This window comes from Martes martes (assembly GCF_963455335.1).
Source record: "Martes martes genome assembly, chromosome: 4".
Lineage (NCBI taxonomy): Eukaryota > Metazoa > Chordata > Mammalia > Carnivora > Mustelidae > Martes > Martes martes.
In genome coordinates this window covers 112506238-112527402 of record NC_137891.1, presented here as the reverse complement: position 1 = coordinate 112527402, position 21165 = coordinate 112506238, and the positions used below count along the sequence as shown (strand labels likewise).

The 21165-nt window shown below is 38.0% G+C and overlaps 1 protein-coding gene across 2 annotated transcripts in view; it reads right to left on the bottom strand.

Annotated features, from left to right (window-relative positions):
• Positions 1–2488: 2488 nt before the first annotated feature.
• Positions 2489–21165, bottom strand: part of ARHGAP29 (Rho GTPase activating protein 29) — a 73831-nt gene continuing 55154 nt past the window's right edge. For both annotated transcript variants that reach the window (XM_080800005.1, XM_080800006.1), the window contains 11 exons: positions 19208–19365; positions 18527–18666; positions 18146–18250; positions 15812–15910; positions 14597–14736; positions 14131–14319; positions 13718–13855; positions 9220–9452; positions 7413–7743; positions 7175–7283; positions 2489–4485 (listed from right to left, as the gene is read on the bottom strand). In XM_080800005.1, coding sequence (XP_080656131.1) covers positions 3620–4485; positions 7175–7283; positions 7413–7743; positions 9220–9452; positions 13718–13855; positions 14131–14319; positions 14597–14736; positions 15812–15910; positions 18146–18250; positions 18527–18666; positions 19208–19365 — 2508 coding nt within the window. In that variant the 3' untranslated portion in view covers positions 2489–3619. The remainder of the gene's footprint in view (positions 4486–7174; positions 7284–7412; positions 7744–9219; positions 9453–13717; positions 13856–14130; positions 14320–14596; positions 14737–15811; positions 15911–18145; positions 18251–18526; positions 18667–19207; positions 19366–21165) is intronic.

Here is a 21165-nt window from a genome sequence, read left to right as displayed (position 1 = left end):
ACCATCTGATCTTGCATAGGAAGGGATGCTGGGGCAGAGAAGAACAGTATTGGGGCAATCAGCAAATTTGAATGCTGTCTGCGATTAGATGATCTACATCATTGTTAATTTCCTGATTTTGGTTGTCCTACTGTGGCTATGTAGGAATGGTCCTTGTTTTAGGGAAACATCATTAAAGTATTTAGGGGTAATGGGGAAATCATGTATGGAAATTAATTTCAAATGGTTCAAAACTGGTTCAATATTGGATGAGACTACACTGAATTGATAAATAAATGGAAGGTAAATGAACATCTTTACAATATTGAGGCTTCCCATCCATGCACATCATAGAGAACTCCATTTTTTCCAAAATCTCCTTAAATGCTTCTTGATATAGTCTAAAAGTGTCTCCATGAAGATCTTGTATATATATTTTGTTAGATTTATTCTCAGGTCTTTCAAATTTATGTTGAGATCTTTCTAAAAACTTTCATTTCTTACTAGTTGATGATATACAGGAAGACAACTGACTTTCGCATAATTGTGAATGTAGCAGCTTTGCTAAACTCCAAATATTCCTGACTTGTCTACATATATAATCATACCAGCACATCAAAACAATTTCCTGCTTCTAGGAAAGAAAACACCAGAGAATTAATTGACGATGATGTGTCATAAAAATATACATGGTTGTCATTTAAAGGGTTTCTTTTTTTTTTTAAGATTTTATTTATTTATTTGACAGACAGAGATTCACAAGCAGGCAGAGAGGCAGGCAGATAGAGAGGAAGGGAAGCAGGCTCCCTGCTGAGCAGAGAGCCCGATGCGGGGCTTGATCCCAGGACCCTAAGATCATGACCTGAGCCGAAGGCAGAGGCTTTATCCCACTGAGCCACCCAGGCGCCCCTACATGGTTGTCATTTAAAGAGATTTTTATAGTTGTACAAATACAGTAAGTAATACGAGCTTAACTGGGAATAATGTAGCTATAGTACCATCTTTAAATTAAATCACCCAAAGAAGGGAGGTTATGACTTCCCTGGCTTCTGAAATCTCTGGACAGGTCCTTCACAGGCATCATCTCTTCTTCATCTCTGTATCAAAAGAAACACATTGCCTGAAGTGCACTAGAAGTAATTTTAAATATTCATGGATGCTAATTAAGTTCTCAAGATGTAAAACAAGTCTATCAAAGAAAGTCATGATCAACCCTTCACAAATGACTTCTTGCAAACTTGAACAAGATGCTTTCCACAAACCTTTCTGGTGGTCTTGCAGCTCTCCAAAAAGCTCCCCACTATTGCCCTTTCCCTTGACTCATATTCTTTCCATGTGTCATAAAACAACTTCCTGTGAAGAACTGCCACCACGTTACTAAGTAGAACAGGACAGTGTACACTCTATGTCCTCTAGAAATAGCAGCATCTGCTCAGGAGGTACTTGCTCAATGTCCCAGGAAACTAGAAACACCTATAGACTGATGGATTAAGCTGGATGAGACGTCAGAGAGCCCTAAAGACAGAAAGGCCCAAGTGGAATTCTCACTTGTGAGGCTTAACAGTGAGGCCAGCTGATTATACCACAGATTCTTTGACTCGGTCATCTCAATTCGCTAAAAGAAAACTGAAGGAGTTTAAAAGTACATTTTCAGTTTCAGTATGGGATGATAAGAAAGTTCTAGAGATGGGGTAGTGGTCATGGTTGTAGAACAATGTGAATGTACTTAATGCTACTGTACACTGGTTAAAATGGTAAATATTATGTATACATATTTTGCCACAATAAGAAAATTTTAAAGGTGTATTTTCTACTGTTAAATATTACCTGATATTACTTAGTAATAACACAGTCATTAAGAGTACTAAATATCAAGAATCAGACAGCCCTGTGTTTGAGACTTGAATCCAACTGTTACACCTGCGGAATCAAACCACCTTATAACCAGGCCTTTGTTTCCTTATCTGTAATATAGAAATAGTAAAATACTTACCTATGTAGTATAGGCTGCTGTGAACTCGAAATGAAATAACTTACGTAGGAATTTAGCAAAGCTCATGGCACAAAGAGAAGTTTCAATAAATGCTGGCTCTTATTTTCTTTTTAGGTTTTTGTAGCAATATAATTCTTTTGTATCTTGCACAATAAGGGCTAAAAACAAGACTCTAGTACAAAGGAGTTACTCATTTCTCCTTAGTCCATAATGTCATATAGAGCTATATAGCGACTTCTCACAAAATGCATGAATATATGAGTTCAAGTACTGACGACTAAACCAATGGTGACTAAATCTAGTCTCACACCCTAAGAGGCAACAATTTCAGAGAAGCCACGAGAACCTGAAATAATTTAACAGGTTAATATATATACATATATATGTATATATATGTATATATGTAATATATATAAAATATGTATTTTTATCAAAGATAACATATTCATATAAAAGTATTTGCTACAAATAGAATTCACACATAGAAAGAGGCTATTTTAATTTTTTTGTCCCTTTTATATCCTGTTTTAGGCAAAATGATATAACCCAGAAAATCACAGAACTGCACTAGTTCTAAAAACTAGGAATTTTATAAATGAAATATATCCATCCAATCATCTACACTTTTTCTCAAATTCCAAACGATGAGACTTGTCAAACTATACTTAGAATCAACTTAAATAAAATCTCTGCATGATTTGGATGAAACATACATTGTCAATGGTTAAAAATTCAGGTAGAAAAAGTACATAAAATTACTTAAAAGTAAAAACATTTTATACCAAAGTAGTGGTTAAAAAAAAAAAAATCCCAGACAACATGAAGAGGAATGCACTGAATTTTAAAATATTTTTGGACCAATGTAGAAAATACCAGAACGTTCAGAACTGTTGAAAAACAAAAGTTTATGTAGAACAAGGCAAGAGGTGAAAAGATATTAAATGTGTTAAAACCATCTAAATCCGAATAAGACAAAACTGAACTATGTAATTTAGAAACAAGTTTAAGTGTACTTTCTTTGTACAATTCAACTGACTACAATATGGAAAATCTGGCCATTAATCAAAATGAAATTAAATACAGATTTGCAAGCCTTTTGGCCATTGTGTAAATATTAATAGGTGAATTGCCAATTGAAAAATAAAAGGTTACATACATACCATATAAGAGGTCAAAGACGCACTATAAAATCATGTGAACAAAACAATCATACCAGACAAAGATCTTTCAGGCACTTGCATTCGGAAATAGTCCTTTTATAAATAAGCAACATAGTTTTACTTCAAAAAATAAAGCAGATTTTCCCCAATTGCACCTATTAGTTGAGAATAATATCATATATTAGGGATGCATTTAAATGGACCATTTTATGGGAAAAATCAACTAAACTTTAAAAAACATGAGTCCATCTATTTATTCACAACTTTAAAAATACAGAGAATTCCAGTGAGGCGCAGATGGGGGCCCTATCAAAACAGTCTACCATTCAATATGACCAACGCAGTATAACACGATACAAGGACAAAAAGCAAAACCCATTATGTGGCAATACTGTACAGAAGGGGCCCTGTCAGAAGTTTCTTTCATGAAACAAACACAATACCACAAAATAAAACAACAACAAAGAAAAGCTGGATTCTGACAACCCTACACAAACTGTGGGATTTCATCTTCCAGGTCTTCAAACTGTTGCATTCGTTTTAGTCTCGGTCTCTGACACGCAGGAGGCACTTCGGGGAAGTCCCGCTCCTCGGAGTTTTCTCCCGGCTTGCTGGTGGACAGCGTGGAGGCAACGGGTGCCTTGTTGGAGGCCGGGACTGTTTTTAGCAGGGGTCCCTGGGGGGTGGGGACTGTGCTGGGAGGCAGTGCTGGGGAGGGGGTTGCAAGCTTCTCCTCATCCCCTCGCAGGCTGCTGGTGGGAGCACGTGGTTTGTAAAACGTGGTCCAGTGTTGGGGCTGCAGCGTTCGGGGCGCTCTGACAGCCGCAGGAGGGCAGGAGTCAGAGGACCGTCTCTCTGACACCTGTCTCACTGACCTGACTGGTTCTGTGTATGGCTTACTGGGCTGGGGGGTGCTGTCTGGCTGGTCCCCACCGATCCTGATGCTCACGGTTCCCATTCCAGCTGCAGTCTTTGCACTGAGGCCATTTTGTTCATACTGTCTCTCCCGAGTTTTTTGTAAAGTTTGCTGGTCAAAACTGTCCAATTTGGAACAGACAATAGTAGGAGTATCCTTCCTACTAACTCCATCAAAGGTAGGATTCTTGCAAAACTTGTCTGAATTTACATTTCCCATATTTCTGACAATTCTCTCATTAGGAGGGCTTGCAAGAAGTAGTAGTCTATCTACAGGCAAACTTGCAGGTCTAACTTTGGTCCGTGGAGCATGCCTTTCAACACTGTTTGTTTCCCTTTCTGATTTCAAAGTAAGTGGCTTGGAAGTTTTACAGACATCTTCCATCTTTTGTGATACTGATTCAAGCTCTTGGTTTACAAGCAAACCCACTTTGTTGTCTAAAAAAGGAAAAGATTTATTTAAAAATCAAACTTCATGACATGTGGTTAACAAGAGTCTTACAGAATAACTTGGAAAAATATATAAGACTCTTGTTAACCACTCTCAGTTATCTATGCAGAGAAGTTAAATACTCAAAAGTATTAAAGGTGCACTTGAAATAAAAATGTTAGAATTTTACATTTATTTAAATCAATATAACAAACAGCTAAAATCCACTGCAGGTTAGTAAAATAAAACAAAAAAACCCCCAACAACTGCTGAAGTAACTTTTTTCTCTTAATGTGCTCCATGCAAACAAATATTTGTGAGATGAAAGGAGTGTCACAGTTTCAGTAGGTATGGTGTTAATTAACCTCAGAAAAGCTACACTAATTTACACACCAACCAAATGCAGGTGTGCCCTGAATCCAAAGGCTTTTGCCAACTCACTCAATCTGCTATTTCCAGTTACATCCAACCCACAGTGAGAATATAGCCCATTAAATGCCTCAGATGCCTTCTTATCTGATCAACTCATCAGTGCGCTCTAACATTCATCCTGTCCAATTCAGGTTGAAGAGTTCAGTTTTAAGTAAAAAACACCATTCTCCTCATTGGTTGTTTCCTCCCAGGCTTCCTTTCTTCTCTTTCCTTCAAGTCTGGACCCATGGGCCATGCTTTTTCAAACTAGAACCCTCAGCTCCTTCCAACCTGGTCCCTTTTTGTAGCGTCTCCCCTAAAAAAGTCCTAGTTGTGGAAAATGCCAGCCCTCTGCTCATGCTGCCCTTTCCCGCTGGAAAACATCCAACAAGTCTGTCTCTGAGCACCATTCTGGCTTTGAACTTCAGCTGCCCCGAGCACAGCATGTGACCCCTTTCCCTGTGGCCAGGTCCTTTTCCCACATCTCTGGGGCAAGAGGTTTGCAGACAGGAGGCCATCAGAATCAGCTGTCAGTCTTCATGTCATCTGACCTTCCTTACCTGACACTAGTGACCTCTCTCCCCTGGGCTTCCAGGGCACCGTGCTCTTGCTTTGCCTTCCAGGGACTTTCCCAGGTCCTTCTATGGACCACTCTAAAGGAACTGACTGCTGGTGGTAGGGCCACACTCACCAACCAAAGCACATTTTTTTTAAAGCATTTTTTAAAAAGATTTTCTTTATTATTTGAGAGAGAAAGACTGAGAGGGCAAGTGGGAGGAGGGGAAGAGGGAGAAGCAGACTCCCTGTGGAGACCAATGCAGAACTCGAGCCCAGGAACCTGGGATCATGACCTGAGTCGAAGTACAATTCTTAAAGTTCCCAGGGACAGACTTAAGAGCGTAATAGGTCAGAGTGCAGACTCTCGAGCCCAACTGCTGGGCTGAGCTCCGCTCTACCACTTTGACGCTGGGCAAGGCAATGTCACTGGCCCTGTGTCTGCATCTGTCAGAAAAGATCATGATTGTATCTATGATGATGTGTGGCCTAAATGATTTAATCATGAAAAGTGCTCAGAATTGATCTGGTATATGACAGGCTTTCAAAAAACGACATTTATTATAATTACTCTTTCTAATTGGTCATGATAGTAAATAATTGATCATGTTAGCAAAATAAGTACAAATTTAAGTTCAAATACTAACTGAACAACTTACTAGTGGCATGACCTCTGACATTATTTAGCCTCTCTCAGAGTATTTGGCGATGAGTCGAAAGGGGCTGATACTACCGACTTTTTAGCACCGGACTGTTATGAAGATCAAATCAGATAAATGGAATCAAACAATAAGTACAGTGCTTAGCACAAAGCAGGAGGATGCTTAAGTGAAAGTCAGATCCCTTACTTTTTGGATCCTGTCAGGCTACGATCACTGACATAGGATTACACGTCAAATTTAACATACATCTCTACATTTAAAAAAAACCTGGAATTTAGTTCTAAAGATATATAGGATTATAGTAACCAACGGAAGCCTTTTTGCCAGCATCTAATCAATAATCACTACAACTAAAATGATCATACGGTGAATAAAATATATGTATTTGTGCTTAATGTGTGAAAGGTGACAGGTAAAAGCATTTGAAAAAAATTTTAGGAGTTTTAGGAGTCTAAATGTTTTAATTTTGAGGAGTCTAGTTGACTTGTTATGAGCAGTTAGGTCAATACAATGATTCATAGTAACAGATTTTATGATAATTCATACAGTTCAATACATTTCTGCCTTGACTTTCATATGGCTCAACACATTTCTGCCTTGACTTTAATTGATGGCAAAAATGAAATTTTTGTGAGCCCCAAGATGTTTTTTTTATAAGAATGATTATTGTAAAGAATGACATTCATTTAAATGTAAGGTATAGTGGGGTGCCTGGGTGGCTCAGTGGGTTAAAGCCTCTGCCTTCGGCTCAGGTCATGATTCAGGGTCCTGGAATCGAGCCCCACATTGGGCTCTCTGGTCACCGGGGAGCCTGCTTCCTGCTCTCTCTCTCTCTCTCTGCCTGCCTCTCTGCCTACTTGTGATCTCTATCTGTCAAATAAATAAATAAAATCTTAAAAAAAAAAAAGTAAGGTATAGTAAACAGCAACTTTTTAATGACTAGTAAAGATAGATTTACTAATGAAGCTTCTTTCCCTGATTTCTCTCAACTTCACTCACTGTAGCTGTTAGACAAAGTTTGTCAGCACAGCTTGAAGTTAGCAAACATGAATTTTACATGGCCACTCACCAATGAGACACGTATCACATTTTTCTAACGCATTTTGCTTCCGTTCTGATTCCTCAAATGATGTAGCTGGCTCAAAAATTTTGGTCTCACTATCCACAGTGTGCATATCCTATTGATAGAGGAGAACTCTTGAATTTGAAGAAGTAAAACACATCTCAAAAATTTTTAACTTTAATCTCATTAATAACTAATAAACATTATAGAGTTCCACCACAATTCCATAAAGGTCAAAACTTACCTCCTTTGAAGAGAAAAACAGTGTCTTCATAGAATGTTCTGGGTCTCTTTCTTCTGGTGATAAAAGAGGCTTTGGAAGGCAACCTTGATCAACATGAGGTACACCACCACCTGTACTATACACGACCACCTCTTGTGGCTGCAGGGATCCATCGAAGATCTTCTGTGAGTAAGTGATGAGGAACTCGACCAACCGGGCTTGGTTTGAGTATTCGGCGAGAGAGGAGATGGTGACAGGAGCAGTTGTGGGCCTTGGCCTAATGAGACTTGGTCCGAATATCACCCCCAAGTTTTTGGAGTTCATTTTGTTTTCTTCTGCATGATCTACGACTCTGTGAAGTAGAACACATGAAGCTGTATGAGATTTGCCTATTAGATTTCCTTGCTGGTAGTTTACTATGGACTGAGAAGGGTGGAGAAAAAACGGGCAGCAGAAGTCTAAAAAAGGATATATTTATTTGATTAGTTACTGACCACACACTGAATTGGGTTTCAGAGTATTAGGATAACATTCAAGCAAGTAGAGGAACTACTAAAGTTTAACCAGTAGAAAAGCAAAATAAAAAATGAAGAGCTGCTCCTATGTCAGTATATAGCACATCCTCCCAGGGCCCTTGTGCTGGAAACTTAACCGTCATCGTAGGTTGCTCTCTCATTGGCCACAGCTGGTCTTCAAGCCAAGCTGATTCTGCCTCCTAAAGATCTTTCTGCTCAACTGCCACTCCCAACACTCTGGCCTTATTTCAAGCTCTCCACACCTTTTATTTCTATAACTACCCAAGAAGTTCTGAATTGCAGTTAAGGACCCCCTCCAACCCATTCTCCATTCTGCTGCCAGGAAGATCTAACAAATCTAAACACGTTACATTCCTGGCTCCGGATTCTTTAGTGGGTACAGAAGGAAGACAGTCAACTCATCTGGCAGGTATGTAGGACTTTCTTTATCGGGCCTTGGCCAAGCTCACTTCAAGCTACTGCTTGCTACATCCCCCTCGCCAAACTACCTATGCTTTCCCAAGAGCAACATTATCTTGTGCCCCTGTGTCTGTTACCCTCTACCCGGAATGCTGTTTTGCACAGTCTTTGTCACCAAACCACTACCCAGTTCTTCCAGTCTGGCTCAGGGCTAGCTTCTCTGACTCCAGCCCGGCACAGGGCTAGCTTCTCTGACTCCAGCCCCTCCATCGCCTCGTTGTTCTCTGCACACTGTGCCAGCCCCGTTAGAACAGGAATGGTCTGTGCTGCGCTTGTGCTTGTCTGCAGATCTGCCGTCAAGAGGAACAGCACAACAGGTGACAGAGACCTAATATCTGCATCCTTATTTCCTTAGGCAGAGCGCAGGACACAGGAGGCATCTGAGGCGAAGGTGTTAGCTCTAAGAATATCTATTCAATGCCTCCCTTTCCCTAACACATATGAGAAGTAAAACATTCATTTTAAAACATCACAACAATATGAATGTACTTAATACTACTGAACTGTACACTTAAAAGTGGTTAAGATGGGGGTGCATGGGTGGCGCAGTTGGTTAAGCAACTCTTGGTTTTGGCTCAGGTCATGATTTCAGGGTCATGGGACTGAACCCCACATCAGGCTCCATGCTCAGCACGGTGTCTGCTTGGAATTCTCTCCTCTCTCCCCTTGCCCATGTACTTAAATAAATCTTTAAAAAATAATAAAAGTGGTTAAGATGGTTAATTTATGTTATGTGCATTTTACCACAATTTAAACAAAACCAAAAAAGCCAAACAAAAACCTGATCAATTGTCCACCCACTAATGAACGCTCGCCTTATACAAAATTCTTACCGCTTAAGATGAACTATGAGGTAATGAAGACTGTTAAAATTTGATACTGGCAGTTGTCTTAGAAGGTCTTTGCTTTTTATAAGAATTCTGTTTATTTCTATACATGTACTCGGCCATTTTTTGTCCTCAGGGTTATCCTTTTTTGACTCTTGTTCTTCATTTACATGTTGGATCTCTTTTGCAAGGTCTATAAATTCCTTGTACAATCGGAATAAAATGAATGGTTCTGGGAGCTAAAGAAATAAAATCACATTAGGGATATCATTCTGTCCACTTTTTCCCTTTTAATAATTTACTGAATAGCTACTGACGGATTTAGTATGTCCCTTCAGATTAGAAGGGACTTAAGATCAATCTACTTTTAGATATAGATTTATTTGTCATTGATGTTATCTATTAAGTGAATCTGACATCATCACCAAAAATTATATCTGTATTAAAAGTGAGTTAACTGATAATCAGTAAAACATTCTAAAATCAAAAGCTGCATGAGGGATTTTAAAACTTTGCTATATATCTTATACCAAGTACATTCATCACTGCCCCAAAGTTAGCATGATCTTCAACTGTTTTATTAAAACAAGCCAGTCATCTTAATTAGAAAAAGCTTATATTCTGAATTTTATTGCATAGGGTAGACAGAGAACAAAATACTATTGGGTCCTTTTGTTTTACTTTGACCAGACTGAAGATTAGCATAAGATAGTATGGCTTAGAAGAAAGACATTGCCAATGTTTTATTTACCTAATTTTCAAATACAACTTGAATTGCCATAAGTAGGTTAAAGAAGAAGTTCCTCTCTCAAACTATCAAGGGGCATGCCACCTTGATCCCTCTACTGGCACAAGCGATTTCAATATTTCCACCACTCAGTGATGGAAACAGCCCATATCTGGCTAGCAGGTGTCCTATACTATCTGTGGTGAGGTAGGCACCCATTTCCCCAGTTTCCCCTGCTGGTCCCAGAGAGGGGGAACCCTTGAGATTAATTTCTACCTCTATTATTCTAGGATCTGAAGGAGCTCACTCAACCTCTTGAGGCTTTAGATTTCCCAAATATGAGTAAAATGAAGGCTACTCTCTAATACTATAAAAATTGAGCATGGCTCCCCACACTAAAATGCTGGTTCCATAGTATTCTTGAGATGGAATAGTATCGGACCCCATTTACTTCCTCTCCCTGACTGGCCAAAAGAGACAAAATATCTCATTGTGAGATTAACAGTCATTCGGAGGTACTCTGTCTCCATTTCTCAGCTGAGAATTCTGCAAAATGTGAAAGAAATCAAGTTTCTTGGGCTAACATGGCAGATCCAACATTTGTACTTAGTTTCTTTCCCTCTGGCAACTCCACTGAAATAGTTAAGTCCACAAAGACTAGGAGAATAGGAAAGGAGATAAAAGCAACATTTAACCACTGAAGAGCAGATAAGTAAGTAATAGCTTAGCAGTCCTGAGAAAGCTAAAATTCCAAAATGAAAACCAATACAATTTCTAGGAGACCCACAGACTGTTGGCACGAGGTACTCTGATCCTGGAGGAGAGTGGGCTATTTAAGAAGTATTAGATCTCCAGATCCTTCACTCCATGTTTCTAAACAACATTTTCCCCAGCAGTGTGAGGATTTCATCTCTGGACAGTGTAAAAGAGAGGGCCTCTGAATGGCCAATGTCAAGCACAAACAACAGCTGCACAACTATCTAAAAATAGGGATTTAGTGACTGTCTGCCTGCTACAGCAGAGATTCTGGAGCTTTCTTACCCAAGGTGTCTCCCAGAGTTCTGGCACCACACCTACAGGCAGGGAAAGACCTTTCTCTGGGGTATCAGCCAAGCCTAAGAGTAGAGACCTAGAGATACAGAAAACCGGTGTTTCCCAAATAGCCCTCCTAGATCACACTAGAGCTTAAAATCTTTAAAGCCTGTATGTATTCAAAAGCTTCCAAAGAGACTTCAATTCTAATTCTTTCATTTTAAGCAGATAATCATGAAAGACTGAAATCAAAATAAGCAGAAACAAAACGAGCTGAAGATCTAGAACTATGCTGGCAATATTGTAGTCACTAGCCACATATGGCTACTGAGCACTGGAAATGTCGCTATTCCAAATTGACACACGCTCTAAATGCAAAATACACACCAGATTTCAAAGACTCAGTAACCCTTCATTTCAAACAAAAACAAAAAAATTTCACTAAAAATTGAAAAATACTGATTAAGTGTTCAGATGATATTTCAGTACGTTACATATCAAAATTAACTTCACCGTTGCTTTTTATGTGGCTCCTAGAAAATTTAGTATTATATAGGGCTCACATTATATTCCTATTGAAAAGCACTGGAGGCTAAGCAAAGAATCCTTTTTAGAAAAAAAGCTATGGATATCTCATATAGATAAGATACTACATTCATTAAAAAGGATGCTGTAAAAGGAACAGAGAACCAATTTCTTAGAAATTAAAATATGATCTCAGAAATGAAATAGATTACAGTAGGTGTATAAGATAAAACTGAAGAAATCTTGGGGCACCTGGGTAGCTCAGTCAGTTAAGCCTCTGACTGTTGGTTTCAGCTCAGGTCTTGATCTGGGGGTTGTGGGTCTGAGCCTCACACTGGGTCCCATGCTGGGTATGGAGTTACTTAAAAAAAAAACAAAACAAAACCTGGGGCGCCTGGGTGGTTCAGTCGTTAAGTGTTTGCCTTTGGCTCAGGTCATGATCCCAGGGTCCTGGGATCAAGCCCTGCATCGGGCTCCCTGCTCCGCAGGAATCCTGCTTCGCCCTCTCCCACTCCCCCTGCTTGTGTTTCCTCTCTCACTGTGTCTGTCTCTGTAAAAAAAAAAAACAAAAAAAAAAAACAAAAAAACAAACCCACCAAACCAAACCAAACCAAATGAACAAAACAAGACCAACTGAGGAAATCCCTTAAAAAGTGTTAAAAGAAAACAAAAACAAAAAAAGAAATAATAGAGAAAAGATGAAGGAACTAGAGAACAAGTACAAGCTGTTCAGTAAGCACATTTCCAGAAAGAAAAAACAGAAAATAGGAGGAAATGAGCAACAAAATAAAAGTCCTAAGAACAAAAGGCCAAGGAGGACAGAGCCTGTGGAGTACCTGAAGTGACAGATGAGTATACATCCACATCAAGGCATACACTGTGAAACTTTAAAACAATGGGGAGATAAAGAAGATTCTACAAGCTTTCAGAGAACAAATAGGGCTTATACAAAGAATCAGAAATGAGAAAGATTTCACACTTCAAAGAAAACAATAAAAAAATGCCTCCAAAATTCTGAAGAAAAATAATTTCCAGTCTAGAATACAATAACCTACCACACTATCCACTTTCCCATCCTGTTCAAGAGGCAGAATAAAGAAATTTTCAAATAACTAAATTTACTCTTATTCCACCTTGCTCAATCAAGTATGGCATAACCAAAACAGGAGCATAAACCACAAACAGGAAGACATGACACAGAAGACAGGCATTCCCTCAGATGAGAGAAGGGGGCGGAGAAGGGAGGTCCCAGGATGACGGCTATTCACAATATTAGAAAGGATCCAAATGCAGAACAGAACTCCAGAGATGGACATGATGAGAACCATCACTGCTCTGCTCTCTGTGACTGTATCTTCATTTTTACTCAAGGAACTTGACCCCAGCTCTTTTCTGAACTTGGCTCATCATGGCAATGCACGGATGCTCCTGCAACCCCTCAGTGAGGAGCTGCTGCCTGAAGCCACTAAGGCCGATCACTGTTTCAGCCTACAGAAGAGCGTGTGTGTGTATTTTCTCTTTTGGATCTACTCCTGTAAGTCTCAGATACAATAGTGAGCACAGAAAGAGAAAATACAGAGCAGCCCACCCCCGACCATATTCCTGCTGAATCTCCAGTACCCAGCTTATACAAAAGCCCTGCATGATGCTCCAAATCTGTTGAACTGCAGGTTCCCAAGATGCCTTCATGATCTTGCCCGCTGACCTCCCACAATGGCTATCTGAGGATGTCAGTGAAGGTAAAACTGGACCATGACTCAGACACTGTGGAACTTATTGAATCCTTCATTAACAGTGTGAATAATACACAGCTAGATTTATGCTTTCCTCTCAGTTACCTAAAACTTCATGAGACACTGTTTAGGAACATGCAACAGGTATTAAAACTATTAAGAAAAGAAAAGGAGGTATTAACATGATTAGAAAAGACCACTGGGGTGGCGTTGAGGGCTACTACTGGAGAAGGGCATGCAGGAGTCTTCAGTAAGGTAATGTTCTACTTCCTAAAGCTATGTGATGGGAAATGAGTGTTTTTATTATTATTGGTCTTTAAACTGTACATGTATTTTATATACTCTTTGATCTGTAACAATAATTAGAGACACATGGATATGGTCTATGTAAATGAAAATACCCGTGTAGCAAATGTTATCAGTAAAATACCAATCATATTTTTGTTCTTTTCTCTTTAGTGGTATATTTTAAGGGTAAAAACTTTACCTGTCGAAGGTATAATTTCAAGACGTCACAGATGTCGTGTGAACTAAATTCTGAAATGTCTACGAAGTGCATTCCGTTTTCCAAGGCTTGACACAGTTTTTCAGTTTTTATTTTGTTTCCACATACACGATAAATTCCCTTGAGAAGAAAATGGAAAAATTTGGCAAAATTCTCCTTTAGAACAAATGGCTAAATGCAGACATCTCCATACATCTGATGTGTCTATTTCAATTTTTATTAATAATTCAGGAAAAATCTAGGGCCAAATGAGGTAACATTTTCTAAATAAATCTGAATAAATTCAGTTTACTTGTTAAAAATTGAGAGCACTGTTTTCCTTTAAAGGCTCATCATTAGAACAAATCACACAGGCATTTATATTTTTAAACTTAATTTTAAGAGTTACAACGTACCTGTAAACACAAGGCTCTATTTTCAATCTCTGAGGCACATATTTTGAGTACAAAAGGGATGCCATCTGGTTCCTTTTTTGCAACTTGTATGAATTCTGCTCCAAATAAGTGTATTTTCCCTGGAAGTTTCTGATGACCACAAATGATGACTAAGTTTTCCAAACACTTACGGTGACAAACAAGGAGACACTACAAGAAAATGACAGTTAAAAAATGGTTCATTTACCTCAAAACTATGAACAACTGAGCAAACTATAGGTAGAGTGGTAACTCAACAAAAATGATTTTAAAAGGTATTACTTGTGGTGTCTGAACTATACTTAATAGCTAAATGAATTACAAAATTACACTGTGGTTCAATTTATTAAAAATATACGTGTAAGAGAGCCTAATCAGTAAAATTAGTAACAGAAAAGTATAAGGCAAAAAGCATGAAAGAACTAATGGAATTCCAGAAAGATCTTACCTCTTCACATTCAACACCTTGGAATACTACAATGCCTTCACAATCCCTACATTTTGTGGGGGACCTCAATTTTCGAAACTTGTGAGTGAGAGCTGCCTTTGACATCAATGTTTTCTTAAATGTTCCAAGGGAATTGGGTCCTTGCAACAGAAATAAATTGGTATAAGAATTGTAAGATGACATAACAATTATAACACATGATGCTAAATTCTGAAAAATCTTTAGACTTTGTAACATTCATATGTCACAGGAAGCTATTATTTTGAGTCTGTAACAGCAAAATAGGCATCCAATTTATAGATCTCTTACAAAGTACACATTTGAGCTGTAAATAAAAAATCACCAAAAAACCACTAAGATACTTCTAAAATAGGATGGCATAATGTTTTCAACATCAGTGAATCTACACTGTTATTAATATACCCTTTATAGCGCCTGGAAGGCTGTTACAGAGATGGTATTACATTCTTAGAAAATGTCTCTATGAAAGCTTCAAAGAAAACTAGCTGTATGAGACCAGTAGTGTCACTGTTATTTGCATTAAAGATAAAGCTACTCTTACTCTTACTTATTCTTACTTACTTACTTACTCTTACTCTTACTCTTACACTTACTCTGAATTCATCATAAAATTAAAGATAATACTAACTAGTTTTCCATCAGTATCCTACCTGAGGTCAGATGTTCCATATTATTCTAGTAAATGATGCCCAAACAGGTATAAGGAGTTCTCAAATGTACAAAACTAATTTATATGAGTCTAATTCAGGTCATTAAGGTAACTGATTTCTCTCTTATATCTGTCAACATCCATAACTTTCCTTGTCCTCAAGAACATATTTAATTTTCCTAACTTCTCGCACTATTTCTTTTAAAGAGACTTTTTCAGAGTTTCTCATGCATTGCAACATTTTTAACAGTTAAGTCACTGTATGAAGTTTATAGAAGATCAAACTAACTAGCCTATTTTTGCACCCTGCTAATACATTTTAGATCTAGTAGTTTTGTTACTTATTCTTTTATTCTTATTTCTAACATTTCACTAGTGCATTATCAACCCATACTTGTACATAATTTTTGGGATAGATTTAAGTCAATATAATGTCTTTTAATACACAGCAAAGTAATTCTTTAAATTATACTATTTTCCTAATATCATGCAGTATTGTTGACTCAAAGGGTTTAGTGAGAACTTGATTCAGGTGAGAGCAATACCAGCTTCTGAAGGGGAAGGTGGTTCTCTTTCATCTAGATCATCTGCAGAAGACATGGTTCCACTGGATGGAGTTCGTGGCAGTTTTCGATGAAAGTCTCCTAAAAGGAAATTGTGACTACAATCACCTGACCATTCACAGTAGAATTTAAGAAATGGGTAATGACAATATTTTTGAACAACACAAGTCGTACTATTTTGTGGGCTACAATGCAAAAAGCTATTTCCATTCTCAGACTTTAGATATAGGGAATTCTGATTTTTATCATTAGGAACAAAAGAGAATTCAACCAAACCTGACTTTTCCAAATAAATTTAAAATTAAGGAATCGTACATTCCAATGAGACCTTACTGCCAACTTGTGATAGTTAGAGATTATATGCTCTACAAGGACAGAGATTCTTTTCTATTCATGTCTTACATCCACTATCTAACAAAGTGACTAGCACAATGGTAAACTGTCATTAAATGCTTGTTGAATCGAATTACAAAGAAACGTATACAAAAATAATACACAAAAATCTAATGAATACAGCAATACTATGGTAACATTTCAAGTTGCGAGGAGGATGGGAAAGCGGGAAGCAGGAATGAAAATCCCTGGCAGGGAGCTGAGAGCACAGGACACAAGCTGTGTCAGCAAAGGACACTGAGTGGGTCTCAGAGCCACCCGACTAGGGCCTGAGGTTCCTCTGCTCCCTGCAGAGCATACAGCCAGGACTCTAGCTATCCAAGTGGAAGATCTCACTTACCTCAAGGCCTTCATGAGCTTAGGGTTGAGAGTTAGAAAAGGTTTTACAGATGATTTCAACCAACATCTTTACCCCCAAAAGATTCCTCTTCAAAATATGCTTAAGAGGCTGGCAGTCACCTAGTTTTTGCTTTGAATTGTGCTCTCAGTGACTGAGAAATCATGGGTGCCACGTTCTACTTAGAACTATTCTAACTGTGAGATGGCCTCCTTGTATTTTTGAGCAGCAACCTGCCTGCCCACGAACCCCAGCCTTTGGTCCCCGTTCTTCCTGGAGGAGATAAGCACTGTCCTTGAGTCCGTTCCCACTCCCGGATGTGAGGACAGTTGTCGTGTTCCCCACTTCCCTCATTCCCAGGTCAGGCCTCCCCAGGTCTTCACCATTTACCATGTAACTAGTTTTCAAATTTTTGTCTTTATCACATGTAGTCTTATGGGATTCCAAATAATTTAGGGCTTGCCCTAGAATGGGTCTTAATTTCTGGGGATAGCTACAACCATCTTGTTTTTACAAAGTCAATTACAAACACTCAGTGAAGTATTATTCAGGCTCACAACTTTAGGGTGTCGCTTGCACACAACTAGTTTTCAAGGAAGACACAGAGTAAGCCTACAAACCCCAATGCTGCATGGAAGTTATTTCTTACTTTAAATTTCAAGAGATTTATTTACATAAATAAAATTTCTATAATATATAGAACACTATGAAAAAAATGCCTTGGACTTTTGAGGCAGGTTAAATCGTATAACATATATTCCACAGTGCCAAGGATCCTAGGAGAAGGGCTGGGAAGACCAGGATTGGAGCAGTCTTGGTAGAAGAGTGGAGGAGAAAGAATGTCTAAGGAAGAATCTCATGGGTCCAAATGCTACCTTCTTTCCCTGCTAGCTGTATTACCTAGGGCAAGTCATCCTCTTTGAAGCCACTAAGGGAGAAGTCAACACATCTATCCTGCCTCTCTAAGGAGCATTGGACTCTCCTTATCAAAGTGCCTTTTAAAGGTACATTTAAAAAACTGAGTAAGTAATCACAGGCACAAAATTGGTGTTAACTGTATTGTTCACCACAGCAATTAGATACAAAACAATCTAAAATGTATAGTTATGTTCACAGAATGGAATACTATATAGAGTATAAATATAAAATAAAGATATATAAGGACAGCTATTCACATCAATATGGATCTAAAAAAACATGAAAGAAGTCGCACAAAAAATGGTATAATTCCATCTGTATAACATTCCAAAGAGGGCAAAGCCCAAGTAGATACAGGTAGTAAAACATTTAAAATAGCTAGAGAATGACTGAAAAAATCCAGGATGATGGTCTGTTCTGGGGGGCAGTGGGGTAAGGTTTTCAAGGAGGTGTCCACAGGGCCCTGCTAGTATATTGATCATGTTTTATTTCTTATAGGCTGGGTGGTGAATATATGAGGGTTTGTCTTATTTTTCTTTAAACTGCATGTGTATATGTATATACTCCTCTCTAGGAGACAGTTGATTAAAAAAATCAGGTGGTTAAAATATATCCCCCAAAAGGAATATGTCATTGAATTTTCTCTGCTAGACTTAAATGCTATGTACCTGGACTTATAGATTCAGAATCCAGAGATCTAGATTCACTGCTTCCTCCAGTGCTCTCAGAGTCACTAAACATCCCAAATGTCCATGACCTTATAAAAGAAGGACCTTTAAGAAAAGAATATTTAAAGTCAAACTTGGCTACAGACAGATTTCATGAGGTGAAATACTGACATTACATAAAATGAGACAAGTCAAATTTCTGTACAATGATCAAACAGTCAACTTTAAGACAGGCACAGTGCTTACAACTGTGAATAAGGCCTCATGAAGTTTTAATTCAAGGCCTGATTTTTAAATTCCAGAGTTGCAACTCATTTAATAATCTCATTTAAACAACTTGATCTTTCATAAATCAGAGCTCTCTTTAATGTGAAAGTCTACCTGTTACATCAGCACTATTGGAGCATCTGTCCTCTTCAATCTTACTAGAACTGTCAGGAAGGCGTACTACATCCTCTAACGAGTCGGTAGGTCTGTATCCAGAAGTGTGGGGACTATTTGTTAATGGTTTATTTATATTCCTAAGAAAAACCCAAATAAAACTCATCATTTAGAAGAATGACTAATACCCAGACTATTTTATTCTATTTTCAGAAAAATCTGCTACTTTAATGAACAGAGTAATTAAATATTAAAAATAAATCTTATTATATGGTTCAACTTCTTAGAGAAGATGTGAACAAAATTTATTAATCATTTGAACTTATTACAGCCAAAACATGGAAAAGAGTAGCAAAAGTATGGTCAACAATTCATGTCATGGTTAAACTTTTCTAGTATAATGTCTATGGAAAATGTAGGTTGTTAAATATGTAGACATTCAAAATAGATATGAATATGATTTGCCATTCTCAAAGGATTTCTAAATCTCAAAGAACTGAGCTCTGTGTCAAAATGAAAAGCTTTACTCTTAAGTGAGTCACATCTGAATATAAAATGAGTTCAGAAAGTTTTAAAGTCAATTCTGCCAATGTTAGAAAAGACACCACCTACTATCAGATAGGAACTTAGTAATAAAGGTTCTATCTTTTGAGGTAATTTCATCTACACATTAATTCTTACCCATCAACTTTTTCTTCTTCGGTTGCATTTGTGGCCTTGACGAACTCACTGTACTCTTGACCTGGGTCATAGAGTTTGGCACTATCACAGAGAGACTGTAAATTGTTTGCAAGGGAGGCTGCCTGAAGGTGTTGCATCTGGAAGAGGTTAACTGTCACCTATGGTCACAGAGACAAAAGGTAAAATAACTTCCATTATACAGAACACTATATAAAGATAGATTGATTTCGAAAGAAAAAAGGCCATACAGTGAAGCATAGAACACTGAATATCACCACAAGCATACTAGGTTGCCTGGCTTTGTGCAAGGTCTAGATTAGGTTTAGATCTAGAAAAAAAAAAAAAAACAACAGTTGTAATCCACTATCTAGGAGTAATCGTTGCCAGCAAAACTGACTGTAAACTGAAAAGTTCAAAAATACATTCCCTTGTCCCTACTGGTTCATACTATTAGGAGACAGATGTGTTTTTGAGGATCCCCAAGCTCCGTATGCTGATGGTCTGACTGCAACAGTCTAAACTTTTAAGTGAGAAACATAAGGGAAAAGGTTTCAATCAGAGTATAATTATTTTGACTTTTACTTTTTCAATCCTACTAAAAAATGCTTCCCAATTATAATGTATCCTAAGGAACTCAGCTTTAATAATTAGGCATTATCTTGAATCTATCCAAAATATATTATCTCACTGAGTTTCTACTAATGCCTACATATACTACTATTCCTACTACTCGTAGAAATAGTAGCAATTTTTAACAGCCAGCAAGTGCCTGCAAACGTGCCAAATCCATTCTGAGAGTTGCACACGAATGAACTAATTTAGTGTTCTCAGAAACCCAGGCTTTGAGTATATTATGGCAAATAAACAGATGAGATCCCAGTCCTCACAAAATTTATGTTCTCCTGAAGGTGAAGTAAGAGAGAGGGTGAATAAATTCTGTAGATAAGATAATTTCTGGTATTGAAAACTTCTACAAATACTACATAAGACTGTCAAGTTATGGAATATGAGCTGCGATGCAGTTGCACAGTGGCACTTCTGATATGGCAGGTTAGCCAAGCCTCTCTGAGTAGGTCACACCTGAACTGAGACCTGATGTAAGAAAGAGCCAATGCAAAGTTTCAGGGAGAAGCCCAATCCGGAAAAAAGGAAGAGGTAGCACAGAGAACCCAGAGCAAAAGTGAGTGAGAAAGAGCTTGCCATGCTCAAGAAACACTTGAAAGGTCAATATGGCTGAAGCCTTGTCCAAAGAGGTAAAGTTTCGGTTTGAGATGATACCAGAAAGAGGAGGCATTTAAACCGAAGTAAGGAGTCTGAATTTAAGTACAATGGGAAGCCAATGGAGGGTTTTAAAGGGTGTTAAGAGCTATCACAGAATTTATGTTATAAAATGCCACTCTGGCTTCCAGGTGAGCAATGTGAATAAATGCCAAATTTCAATCGGCTTAATATTATTTCAAAGGCTGCTATGTTTCCTCTTCATTTCTCTTGTTACACCAGATAATCTGCTGAACTTCTGATTAGCCTCTGAGACCTTTCCAAGGTAGACAGGCATTCCCGAAGGATAAATAAGACTCAGTATAAGTAGTATTTGAAAAGTGCACATAAAAGAATAGCTTATATGTGTTATAACTCTCTCAAGGAACAAAGGAAATTCAAATGGCAGATGGTAAAGTTTAAGTCCTGCAACTGGCTATGATGAGAAAATTCCCCAGTTAATGGTAAACTGAACTTACTCTCTTGATCCTAAAGGTAACTGTACATTTTTTGTACTTTTAAGTAAGCTTTATGAATCTAGTTAAAAACACCAATAATTTAAAAAGCCAAATGAATATACTGGCATAATCAATTCATCTGCTGAATGTTTGTTTCTGGGTACTTATTAATAATAAAGACTTAAGGAGTTATATATACGGGTAGTCCAATCTTAAAATCTGTTTTCCCTAAATTATTCAGCC